At 45.3% G+C, this 13,770-nt stretch overlaps 1 protein-coding gene across 1 annotated transcript in view; it reads left to right on the top strand.

Moving 5' to 3' along the window:
- The first annotated feature begins 13,091 nt into the window (after window positions 1-13,091).
- The window catches only part of LOC124619302 (tubulin beta chain-like), a 90,578-nt gene continuing 89,899 nt past the window's right edge, over window positions 13,092-13,770 (top strand). Inside the window, exon 1 of the mRNA XM_047145596.1 lies at window positions 13,092-13,239. Within this exon, the coding sequence (XP_047001552.1) occupies window positions 13,183-13,239 (57 nt within the window). The 5' untranslated portion in view covers window positions 13,092-13,182. The remainder of the gene's footprint in view (window positions 13,240-13,770) is intronic.

The raw sequence follows: 13,770 nt of genomic DNA, 5'->3' as shown, positions 1-13,770 counted from the left end.
CATCTACAGAATTTAGTGTGAATAAAAGCTGCTTCCTTGAAAGCTTAGTGGTATTAGTAGGAACAGTAATGGGGCGAGGAGACGGCGTGGGGAAGGGGGGGGGGGGCGGGGAAGGTGGTTCTAGTAACCTTAGTCATCCGTCGATCACTTTTACAAGGACACTGGACACGCCTGTGTACTACAGTTTAAAAATAGCTAAATAAAAACGTAATTTGTATATGCAGCCATCTACAGGTTTAATTTGACAAGGATGGGACAGGAAGTAGGTCGTAGCTTCATAACTTCACCGGACAAAAAAATAGTCATTCCAGTGCGCACACACAGATGAATCGTTAAATTCTTACACGTGACGCAACGATCGAGACACGTGCTCAACCGAGCTCTCATTTGCTCAACGACAGCATAAGACAGTAGCGATCAGAGAGAAATTTATGTTTCAATTGAACACTGCACGTAAACATGTGTAAATGTAAGGACGTGACAGAGCAGCAGAAAGAGGCAATCATGTTCGGCTGTACCCATGGCCATACGGTAGCGAAATTGCTGGATTTATTGGTGGTTCGCGGCGGAATGTTCAACGTGTCTATAAGCAGTGGTGTAACAGATATGGCCACGAAACACGTCGTAATTGTGCTCGGAGAATGTCCTGACTGAAATGTACCGGGGACGCGTTTCACAGATTGTAAATCCAAATCCTTTCGAAACACGGCAGGCTTACTGCAAGCACAGAACGGAGATCCATCCCAAACTGCTAGCGAGAGAACATTGCGACGGGAATTACATGCAATGAACGTTTGTAGTCAGTCGTCTCTGAATAGTCCATTACCCACACAGGTATCAGAACACGACAACAGCGAAGTTCATCGGGCAGGAAGAATATGTGGTTTTCTCAACATTGTATTGTATGGTATGGAACTGGGGACCTAGAAGCGACGGAGGAGCTTCGTTCCCGCCGTAGCTCTCAGTGGTTCACAACCCCACAACAGGAGTCCACCCACCACACCGCCGCCCCACACCGAACCCAGGGTTATTGTGCGGTTCGGCCCCAAGTGGACCCCACGGGAACGTATCACCCCAGACGAGTGTAACCCCAATGTTTGCGTGGTAGAGTAATTATGGTGTACGCGTACGTAGAGAAAGTATTTGCGCAGCAATCGCCGACATAGTGTAACTGAGGCGGAAGAAGGGGAACCAGCCCGCATTGGCCGAGGCAGATGGAAAACGGCCTTAAAAACCATCCGCAGACTGGCCGGCACATAGGACCTCGACACTAATCCGCCCGGTGGATTCGTGCCGGGGAGCGGCACGCCTTCCCGCACGATAAGCAATGCGTTAGGCCGCACGGCTAACCGGGCGGGCTTTTCTCAACATTCTCCCACCCTATTACATTTCGACTGGCCTGCAAAATAACCTACATAGAAAATCTGTGGGACATGCTGGAATAGCGGGAAAACACCGACATCTGCGTCCGTGCAGTTTGGTGCAAATGCGCGATCCTCGGGACTCATTCCTAAGTGAATCCAGGCGGTTGTCAGGTCCAGAGGCTGAATTACGCCGTCTTAAATGATCCTTGTAATGATTTCTCTAGCTAGGGGTGACTAATTTTTTGACCAGTATGCGTAGTAGGAACGGGGGGATCTGGAGCAGTCGTTAGCACACTGGATTCGCATTCGGAAACTCGATTCAAATCCGCGTCTGGCCATTAAGATATAGATTTTCCCCAAAATCGCTCAAGACATATTTCGGGATGGTTCCTTCGAAAGAGAACTGCCGATATCCTCCCTCGTCCTCGAAACATTCCGAGCGTGTGCCCCGTCTCTACTGACTTCGATGTCGATGGGACGTCAAACCTTAATATTCCTTCCTGATTAACCCAAAGAGCCGACACATTTCCATTGATCGAAGGGCAAATGCATATGGTCCCATGCCCACTGCAACCGTAACTGACGACGTTCTTTGTTCAACACGTATACACCCTCTATGTTCAACAATGTACGATGAACGCTGTGCTCCGAAACATTTGCTTGTGCACCAGCACTGTATTCTTCCGGCAGAGATGCCACAGATCACCATCTATCCTACAAGCCTCTGAACCGCACGTTCTGTGAATAATCGTGGACGCCCAGCCATTTACCGCCTAGTGACAGCTTCACCGTCCTCCTACTTCTTTCCGTAGATGCTCACCACAGTACCACCTAAACATTCGACCAGCTTCACCGTTTTCGAGACACTCGTTCACGGTCTCTCCGTAATAATGATCCCGGGGTTCCCGGGTTCGATTCCCGGCGGGGTCAGGGATTTTCTCTGCCTCGTGATGGCTGGGTGTTGTGTGATGTCCTTAGGTTAGTTAGGTTTAAGTAGTTCTAAGTTCTAGGGGGCTGATGACCATAGATGTTAAGTCCCATAGTGCTCAGAGCCATTTGAACCATTTCGTAATAATGACCTTCCCTTCGTCGAAGGCGTTTATCTCAAAGGATTTCCCTATTTGCAGCCCATATCTTCTCTAGGGTGACCCGCTGTCCGTGTCTGCTCCGCTTACACACTTTTGTTATCGCGTCAACTGCCCGCAACCCCACCAGACGGCATCCAGCGTCGTAATATTTTGGCTGATAAGTCTGTTTTCACATTAAGCTGCTCCCTTAGTTGCAGTATAGCCGCGTGTTTGATATATTTATTTCAGTGTCAGCGGAGAAATACACCTGAATCTCTTATCACTCGCAACGCCTTTAATTAGAGAGCACTATACTGTCAAGAGAGAAGCTACAACAAATGCAATCCCAGTAGACGCCCGACTTGTCGTCGACCTCCGAAATGTTAAACGAATACTTTGGCTATATCGATCTTAAAGCAAGCTCCCGACCTCATTAAACGACAGATGGTGTTGTGATATAATTTCTAGTGAGGTCTCCGCACTTTACACAGATCAAAGAACGACTACGAATACTATACTACTGACCATTAAAATTGCTACACCACGAAGATGACGTACTACAGACGCGAAATTTAACCGACAGGAAGAAGATGCTGTGATATATAAATGATTAGGTGGCGACACCTACAGCGTGCTGACATGAGGAAAGTTTCCAACCGATTTCTCATACACAAACAGCAGTTGACCGGCGTTGCCTGGTGAAACGTTGTTGTGATGCCTCGTGTAAGGAGGAGAAATGCGTAACATCACGTTTCCGACTTTGATAAAGGTCGGATTGTAGCCTATCGCGATTGTAGTTTATCGTATCGCGACATTTCTGCTCGCATTGGTCGGGATCCAATGACTGTTAGCAGAATATGGAATCGGTGGGTTCAGGAGGGTAATACGGAACGCCGTGCTGGATCCCAACGGCCTCGTATCACTAGCAGTCGAGATGACAGGCATCATATCCGCATGGCTGTAACGGATCATGCAGCCACGTCTCGATCCCTGAGTCAACAGATGGGGACGTTTGCAAGACAACAACCATCTGCACGAACAGTTCGACGACGTTCGCAGCAGCATGGACTGTCAGCTCGGAGACCATGGCTGCGGTTACCCTTGACGCTGCATCACAGACAGGAGTGCCTGCGATGGTGTACTCAACGACGAACCTGGGTGCACGAATGGCAAAAGTCATTTTTTTCGGATGAATCCAGGTTCTGTTTACAGCATCATGATGGTCGCATTCGTGTTTGGCGACATCGCGGTGAACGCACATAGGAAGCGTGTATTCGTCATCGCCATACTGGCGTATCACCCGGCGTGATGGTATGGAGTGCTATTGGTTACACGTCTCGGTCACCTCTTGTTCGCATTGACGGCACTTTGAAAAGTGGACGTTACATTTCAGATGTGTTACGACCCGTGGCTCCACACTTCATTCGATCCCTGCGAAACCATACATTTCAGCAGGATAATGCACGACCGCATTTTGCAGGTCCTGTACGGGCCTTTCTGGATACAGAAAATGTTCGACTGTTGCCCCGGCCAGCACATGCTCCAGATCTCTCACCAACTGAAAACGTCTGGTCAATGGTGGCCGAGCAACTGGCTCGTCACAATAGGCCAGTTACTAGTCTTGATGAACTGTGGTATCGTGTTGAAGCTGCATGGGCAGCTGTACCTGTACAAGCCATACAACATCTGTTTGCCTCAATGCTAAGGCGTATCAAGACCGTTATTATGGCCAGAGGTGGTTGTTCTGGGTACTGATTTCTCAGGATCTATGCACCCAAATTACGTGAAAATGTAAACACATGTCAGTTTTAGCATAATATATCTGTCCAATGAATACCCGTTTATCATCTGCATTTCTTTTTTGTGTAGCAATTTTAATGGCCAGTAGTGTATGTCTGTAATTAATCCCCAGCTTCAGAAGAAAGGCCCTTTTTACTCGTACTCTACACCGTCCAGTCAATGTGAGCACCCCCTATGTTCAACGTCAACATTGAATAAACACTCACAGACGACAGATGGAAGCACTAGCAGTGGAGGGGAGCCGCGAAAAAACAGTGCAGTCGTCATCGTAAAGCGGAAACAGAGCAATCTATCCAAAAGGGCGTGATCATTGGGTTTAGAACAAATTGTGGATGCATTTCCGAAATGGATGAGTCGGAAAACTGTTCGCGTGCAGCTCTGGTTAAAGCATACCATGCATGGCAAAACAGCTCTAACGAAAACCGGCGTCGAGGCAACAGTGGGCCATAGACGACAGGCATGAACGGTGGATATGGAGATGTGTACGGGCAAGTAGAAGTGCAACTTCGAATGACTGACCGCTCAAATGAACGAAGAGTCTCCAACAACGCCCGTTCAGCGATCGTTGCTGCATATGGCCCTCCACAGCAGGTGGCTTGTTCATGCGCCCGTGCTGTCTGCTGTTCATCGCCGATAAAGTCTCGAATTTGGACGCCAGTAAAGTGACTGGACGTACACTATGTGGCGACAGCTGGGCTTTTCAGACGACCCACGTTTTACACTCCATCGGAGAGATGGCCGTTGGATCGTTGGAAGGGTTAAGGCCGGATCAGGGAATGTTATGGTCTGGGGAATATTTTCGTGGCATTCCATTAGTGTTCTCGTCGTTCTGGAAGGCACAGTGGATCAAACTAATTATGCATCTATCCTCGGAGATCATGTCCAGCCATAGATGCAGATTATTTTTCCTCTCCACCGTGGCATCAACCAGTAGGACAATGCAACATGCCACACAGCTCGCATCGGTTCGAAGAGCGCCAGTGAGCCGTGGTAAAAAAAATTTGCTGTTTTGAAGAGCGCGCCGCAGCGCGTTGTGTGAAGCAGTCGCCCTTCGTTTCTGGCGGTGGCGCCGCTGTGGTAATCGCAGCTTTGGTGTCTCCCTCTGGTGGGAAAATGGAAAGGTTGCCTGTTTACGTGCATTTAAGGGGCGCTATGAGCTCTGTAGAGGTGAGTCGGTCAGTCGAGGCGAGTCTCGTCAGTTGGTCAGCCGGCTCAGTGTGGGGCAGTCAGTGTCTGTCGTCGGAGTGCTAGTATGTCTGTCGTTTGGATCAAACTTTAAGCCAGAAAATCAGTCTTGCCACTCCGCCAGTAACAGAACTTAGCTAGTGGTCGCCCGATCGCGGCTGAGTTCCTGCATCTGAGTCTGCGCGTTAGTCCGCCAGTCTGCTCGAGTTGCTCGGGCAACAGTCATTGGCGGTTGGACTGGTCGGTTGGTTGGTCGCGCACTGCGGCGCGAGATGACTTGTCCGCCTTGAGCGTCGGCGCTTCTGAGGTCCCCACGTGAGTCCAGTGGGCAGCGCCGTATAGAAAGCGGTAGTGGCTTCGCGGTTCACACGAGAGCAACAGGAGCGGAACCACGACATGGGGCTGGCAGGGGCGAGCTGCGACGCCGTGAGACGGGAGATCGACGCGCCTTCCTGCGTCCGTTGAAGCGGCTGGCAGCGGACGGTTCGGGAGAGCGTTTTGGGGGTGCTGCGCCAGGTCTTCGCCAGAAATCGCAGTTATTAGAAGCTCAGTGATTAGTGATATGTTGTTTCAGTTAATTGTTAAGTTCTACTTGTGTTGTTGGTCAGTCTCTCGTCCCCAGCTTGCTCGTTCGCCACTCGTCCGCATTTGTTAGGCAGTTAGTGTCGTGTCTGTCTCTGTCTGTCTGTCTGTCTTCTGTCTGCCATACGTTAATAGCTGCCTCTGTCATGTTTGTCGGATTCGGTATTAACGAATTTATAGAATTAAGGTAAAGGCCGACTTCCTGAAATATGTTTTTATCTTGCCTATCATCTTGCGAGGCGGTATATGTGTAATGTAGAGCATGTTGTACATTTTATGTAAGTCTCAATCACATGGGTTTTATTTAAACAGTCATTTTTATAAAGTTGCCACCCTTCCACCGTAAGAGCCTTTTAAAAAACAAATTGCAGTTTTGGTGCACCCCTCTTACGGGGTGCATAGTTAATGTGTTTGTGTGACTTGTTAAACATTTTGGTTTAAAGTAATCTGGTGTGTTGCAGATTTGCACCAGTGTAGTTTTTCAGAGGTCGTTGTGAGCGTCCGTGACTACGGCCGTGTTGAAAGGGGGCGGAAGCTTTTCAGCCCGAAGGCTTCTATTGTAACAACAAAACTTTTTTAATCTGCCTCTTTCTTCTTCTTCGCGGATGGATCACTTAGGACCACGCGTAATCAACATTTGTTGGCCTTCCTTTTCGCCCAGTATTCCTTCATAAACAACGAATGGGCTAGCTTTCGTTGCGTAGACCATGTATGTCGGTTAGTTTTTCTCTCTTCTTCCTCAAAACCCCGTGTGTTTGTGATTTTTCTGATTTCATTTCTATCATGTAGATTTGGAGACCCTAATTCTCTCATGTCTTTTTCCGTCTGTTTGTACCAGTTCGGTCTTGTAGTTTTGTTCTTTAGAAATGTATGGATTTTGTGCGTTAACCTGTTTGAGTCCATTCTTTCTAAGTGCCCCATGAATTGGATTCTTCTCATGCGCATTGTGTCTGTTATTTTGGAGATATTTTTATATATTTCTGCATTGGGTTTTGGATAATGTACCCCATCTTTAGTTCTTGGTCCTAGGATTTTCCTCATTATCTTACGTTCTTTCACTTCTAATTCCTCTTTTAGTGTTCTGTGTTGAAGGTTTAGTGTCTCAGATGCGTAGAGAGCTTCGGGTCTAATTACTGTTGTGTAGTGTCGTATTTTGCAGTTCCAGGAGAGACTCTTTTTGTTGTAAAAGTTTTTTGTTAACTGAAACGCTGTCTCCATTTTCTGGACTCTTGATCTGACAGATTTCTTTTCATTACAATTTTCTGCAATCCATTCACCTAAATATTTAAATTCTTTTATTCGAGAGATGTAGTTATTACCAATTTTGAGATCAGAAGGTGCATCTTTGACGTCAGTCATAAATTTTGTTTTTTCAAATGAAATTTGTAATCCTATTTTTGCTGCCTGCTCTTGTAATAATTCTAGCTGTTTCTGTGCATCGGTAATGTCTTGTGCGATCAGTGCCATATCAGCAAATGCTAAACACTGTAATTCTATGCCCTTATGTCTTGGTCCCAGTCTGTGTGCTGGTGCACATGCTTTTTTCCATTCTCTAACAACTTTTTCAAGAGCACAATTGAAGAGCACTGGGGACAGTACATCCCCTTGTCGTACTCCTGTGTCTATTTCAAATTCTGTGCTCAATTCTCCCATAAATTTTACTTTGGATTTGGTCTCCGTGAGTGTTTCTTTTATGATGATTGTTGTCTTTTGATCTAGTCCAAATTCTGCTAATACTTCAAAAAGGGATTCTCGGTCTATACTGTCATACGCCTTTTTAAAGTCGACAAACGTGATGACATAACTTTTGTTTGAAGTACTATGTAAATATTTCATTGAGTTTTTCAAGTTAAGGATTTGTTCTACGCAAGATCGACCTTTTCTGAACCCACCTTGGTATTCGCCTAGTTTTGAATCCAGCTGAGGTTCTGCGCGGTTTAGTAGGGCTTTAGACAGACGTTTGTATGTTATTGACAATAAAGAGATTCCACGATAGTTGTTGGGGTCTGTTTTACTTCCTTTTTTGTACAGAGTATGTATGATTGCAGTCTTCCAATCTGTGGGGATTTTTTCAGTTTTCCAGATTTCATGTATAATTTCTTTGAGTTTTGCAATAAGATTTTCTCCTGCATTTTTCCTTAATTCTGCGATGATTTGGTCTTCTCCTGATGCTTTGTTATTTTTCAGTGACTGAATTATCTCTTTAATCTCTTGTAAACTTGGTGGCTTTGAGTCTGGGTTTCGTTGTGTACGATGGAACTCAAATTTTTCTGCAGGCTTTTCACAATTCAGTAATTTAGAAAAGTATTTTGCAAGAATTTCACAGTTTTCGGTGTTGGTATGAGCAATTTCCCCATGGTCATTTTTGAACTGGAGTGATGGAGGAGAGTACTTTATTAATTTTTGTTTGAATACTCTGTAGAAATTTCGGGAATTGTTTTTCTTGAAATCATTTTCTATGTCTTGCAATTTTTTGTCTTCGTGTTTACGGACTGTTCGTATTGCTTTTATGACTGTTTTCCTGGTATCTTTGAGATCTTCCAGGGTCTTTTGATTTTTGTTGCACAACCAATTTTGCCACGCCTGTTGTCTGAGATTTATCAGTTGGTCACACTCATCTGTCCACCATGGGTGTTTACGTGTTCTTGTTTGCGGTGCTACAGTTTCAGCTGCATTTAAAAGTCCTGCTTGCAGTTGCCAATTTTGTGGTTTTAAATTTTGCGTTTCTTTTGTAAATTATTCATTGCCATTTATCTTTTGTACACCATATTTACGGTGTGGAGATTTCTTAGTGAATTTTCTTTTTTCTGGAATGACATCTAGGGAGAATTTTGTTGGGTAATGGTCGGAATCTAGGTCTAGTCCATTAAGGACTTTAAGTTTCATGATTTCTACTGTATTTACGCGGGAGATCATTACATGATCCAACTGATAATCACCTAGTAATGGATTAGGTGCGATCCAAGTTTTCGTTTTCGAGGCTCTTTTCTTGAAAAATGTTGATTTGAAAAATAGGTCATGGTTTTTGCAGATTTCAATGAGTCGCATGCCATTCCGGTTGGTCTGTGTATGCCCTGACCATTTACCTACCCAATATCGGTATTTCTTTTCTTTACCGATTTGTGCATTGAAATCGCCCATAAGGATTTTGACATGGTTATTTGGGATTTTTTGGAGAATATTGTCTAATTGGTTCCAGAATTCTTCTACTTCTTCTATTTTGTTTTTGTTAGTGATGTTAGTTGGTGCATGTCCGTTGATTAGGGTGTATATCTTATTAGCTGATTTTATTGTCATCGTGGAGAGCCGGCCCGAGTAAGATTTGAAAGTTGCGACTGAATCAAGTATTGATGTATCTACTATAAATCCAGTTCCAAATTGTGGACAATTTGCCATGGCTCGTTTTTCAGGTTTTCCTTTGTATATCCTGTATCCTTCCGAATCAAAAGGATTTTCATCTGTATATCGTGATTCCTGAAATGCAATAATTTTGATTTTACGTTCTCTGGATTTGTCCAGGATGTTTTTTAGTTTTCCCATTTTTAAGAGAGAATTTTCATTAAATGTCATTAGCCAAATTCTAGATTTTGGTTTGATTTTGTTATTACGGGGTTTTGAGGTACTCCGATTTACCTCCATGCACACTTCTGTGGTCTCCCCAGAATCCGAATAGACCACTTGCGGTTTTTCAACCGTGGGATTTGACCCACTGTGGTAATTTGTCTTTGAAGGTGCTGTATCCATGTTGATTTAATTGGACTGGGTTTGTGACTGAAACTGAGATTTCAGTCTGGTTAAGCTCAGAGTTTCACTTCTGAGTTTTATAGATCAGCCGCCACTAACATGTGGAACAGACGTTGTAGGGTTATCGCCACTAACCTGTGGTACTCTGAATATTGTAATTTGATATTTCGAGGGTGCTTTTCTGCTTATAAATTTTAAATCTGTTTTTGAAAAGGCTTCTATGAATAAAATTTCCATTGGTTGAAATTTGTTTCCATCAGTTACTCCTTGGCAACTACTTCCACGCTCACATAGTGTGTTAATGTTCTTGATGAATCACTAGAAAATAAAGTAAATTCTTTAAGAAATGATTTTGAAGTAAATACCACGGTTCACTGTCTTTGTTCAAAACTGTTTGCAGTTGCCTAAGGAACCGTGATCGTACCCAGGCGTCCAACTGTTCGTCAGAAGGACCATGAATGCCTTTCTTTAAGGCTCCAAAAAACTGGAAATCGCACAGGGACGGGTCGGGACTGTATGGAAGACGAGTAAAGGCTTCTCCAACAAAACTTCTGCAGCGTGGTCGAAGAAACAGGCACGCTGTCTCCAGGAAAGTCATGGTAATATTTTTCTTTGACTGCATCGGCCCGCTGCTCATAGACTTTCTGGAACATGGCCCCCACAGTGGCACGTTTTCATTAATTATTATTAAACAAAATATCATCTTTGTTGAAAAAACTACTTGTATCGAGGCATTTCGACCTTGTACATAGACTGTGATACTCATTGCTATAGAATGCTGTTCAAAGATAGTGTCAAGAAGTATTTAGCAGTGCTCTTGTATAGGCTTTTGCAGGATTAGATCACTTAAGCTGTCAACAACAAAGTCATTGCGACTATAAGGTGATCATGATTTGATGTTAGTGAGGCAGGAGATACTGTCCATTCACATTAATGTGATCACCTGTTAAAGCCTGAATAATCACCGTTCGCATCACGGACGTCTGCGAGACGTGCAGAAAGAGTCAGTGAGGTTCTGGAGATTACCGACAGTGATGAGGAGGCGTGCAGACTCTAGCGCCGTAGCACGCTGCGCTAGGTTTCTCGGTTGAGAATCCATGGTGCGAACAGCCAGATCGAGTTTTGGTGACCAGGATAGTATAGTAAAATCATCCTGGCTGAACCGTGTAAATTTACTTTCTAAATCTTTTCTTAAGAATTTACTTTATTTACTAGCGGTTCATCAAGAACATTAACACACTGTGTGAGCGTGGAAGTAGTTGCCAAGGAGTAACTGATGGAAATTAAATTTCAACCAATGGAAATTTTATTCATAAAGGCTCTTCAAAAACAATTTAAAATTTATAAGCAGAAAAGCTCCCTCGAAATATCAAGTTACAATTTAACAAATGTGAATTTTATTCCTAAAAGCTTCTACAAAACAGTTTTAAAATTATAAGCACAAAAGCACCCTCGAAATATCAAATTACGATATTCAGAGGCAGAATAAAAAAAATTTTGTTGTTACAGTAGGAGCCTTCGGGCTGAGAAGCTTCCGCCCCCTTTCAACACGGCCGTAGTCACGGACGCTCACAACGACCTCTGAAAAACTGCACTGGTGCAAATCTGCAAAACACCAGATTACTTTAAACTAAAATGTTTAACAAGTCACACAAACACATTAACTATGCACCCCGTAAGAGGGATGGAAATGGTACAAACACTCACACCAAGAAATTATTTTCCACCAAAAGTGCATTTGTTTTTAAAAGTCTCTTACGTTGGAAGGGTGGCAACTTCATAAAAATGACTATTTAAATAAAACCCATGTAATTGAGACTTACATAAAGTGTACAACATGCTCTACATTACACATATACCGCCTCGCAAGATGATAGGCAAGATAAAAACATATTTCAGGAATTCCGCCTTTACCTTAATTCTATAAATTCGTTAATACCGAATCCGACAGACAGAAGACAGACAGACAGACCGACACTACCTGCCTAACAAATGCGGACGAGAGACAAACGAGCAAGCTGGGGACGAGAGACTGACCAACAACACAAGTAGAACTTAACAATTAACTGAAACAACATATCACTAATCACTGAGCTTCTAATAACTGCGATTTCTGGCGAAGACCTGGCGCAGCACCCCCAAAACGCTCTCCCGAACCGTCCGCTGCCAGCCGCTTCAACGGACGCAGGAAGGCGCGCCGATCTCCCGTCTCACGGCGCCGCAGCTCGCCGCGGCCAGACCAATGTCGTGGGTTGCCCCTGTTGCTCTCTTGCTGGTCGCGAAGCCACTATGCCTCGCTATACGGCGCGGCCACTGGACTCACGTGGCGACCTCACATGCGCCGACGCTCCAGGCGGACAAGTCATCTTGTGTCCTACCCGAGCAACTCGAGCAGAGTGGCAGCCCACTAGCTCTGTTACTGGCGGAGTGGCAAAACTCTCATTTTCTGGCTTTAAGGTTTGATCCAAACGACAGACATACTAGCACTCCGACGACAGACAGACACTAACTGCCGCACAAATGCAAACGAGAGCCAGACTAGCAACTGGTGACGCGAGACTGACCTAGCCTGACTCCGACTGACCGACCTGCTAGATTCGCCGAGACTGACAGACTGCCCTGGCTGACCAACTGCCTCCGACTGACTGACTGACGGACTGACTCACCACTATAGAGCTCATAGCGCCCCTTGAATACACGTGAACAGGCAACCTTTCCCCTTTTCCACCAGAGTGAGACACCAAAGCTGCGCTTGCCACAGCGGCGCCACCGCCAGAAACGGAGGGCGATTGCTTCACACAACACGCTGCGGCGCGCTCTTCAAAACAGCAAATTTGACTACGGCTCAGACAGTGACCGTCTTGTCTCACAGTGGGATACATGTATTAAGAGTTATGGCGATTACTTTTGAACAAATAAACAGTTTACTGATTTTCCATCTGTTTCGTTTTCATTTGGCTGCCCCGTATATTAAGCCATGGACCAGCAAGATAAGCGGAATATATCTATGAAAGTTGAATATTAGAATCTACTGATTGGGACTCTCCTGTGCCAAAACAAGGAAACGGGTGAGTCTCGTTAAGTCATTTGTTCTTTCAGGGGTGAGTACAGTGGCGAGCTGCTGTCGGCGGAGCTAAAAATATTCGGAACAGGATCCACAATGACGCGCAGGCCTTTCGACAGCAGCCCCAGCAGGAAGTAGGTGGAAGAGCGGTGAGATGGTTTGAGTGCGTGCGCATCCCAGTCGCCAGCCTACCCCAAGCAGTAGCCAAGCCGGAGGGCGTGGCGCGCAGGTTGCGGCCACCCGCCGCTAGAGGCGCCGCTGGCGACCTGCCCTCAGCTGCTTCGGCGGCGCGTCGGCTACTGTCAGTTGGTCTCCGGCAGTCGCCCGCAGAGGACTTGGATCTTGAAGAGCGTCTCGTCTGCGCAACCGAATCATCATGCGGGAGATCGTGCACTTGCAAGCTGGCCAGTGCGGTAACCAGGTTGGAAGCAAGGTAAGCCGGCTCACAAATTGCTCGCTTCGCGATACGTACTGAGATTGTAGTATATTCCTCGATACCTCATTAAATATTGGTTCTTGGACACTTGGTTTGAAGGCTTTAGTGGGAGGGTTATCGTCAAAGCGTAACCCAGTCAGCGCTTGCGGCATCTCAATGACGCTCTCCGTGCGTCAAACAAACCTGTGACGGCCCGTGTTGCACTTCAGGTCATTGAACTGACAATTCGTGTTCATACTACTTGCCATAGTAGAATACTAGACGACAGGGCATGCTTTAGCAGAAGACCTGCTCTGTATTGCTCAAGGAACGGACATTGCTGCATTTGTTCATTCTGCGCTCGAGATAATTCATATCTTAATGGATCTAAATTTTGATTAAGATGGTATTATGTTTTCCATGATTACAGTGTACACTTGATGTGTACAGCTTATTTGCGATCGACCTGTGTAATTTAATGAAATAAACTATGCCTGCAGTCTTCACATTTCGTGGGTTAAGCTAACCTTGTGTTGTAAAGATGCTAGT

Source organism: Schistocerca americana, chromosome 6, assembly GCF_021461395.2.
Source record: "Schistocerca americana isolate TAMUIC-IGC-003095 chromosome 6, iqSchAmer2.1, whole genome shotgun sequence".
Classification (NCBI taxonomy): Eukaryota; Metazoa; Arthropoda; class Insecta; order Orthoptera; family Acrididae; genus Schistocerca; species Schistocerca americana.
The sequence above is the reverse complement of the archived record's forward strand: the minus strand, read 5'-3'. Positions and strand labels throughout refer to the sequence as shown.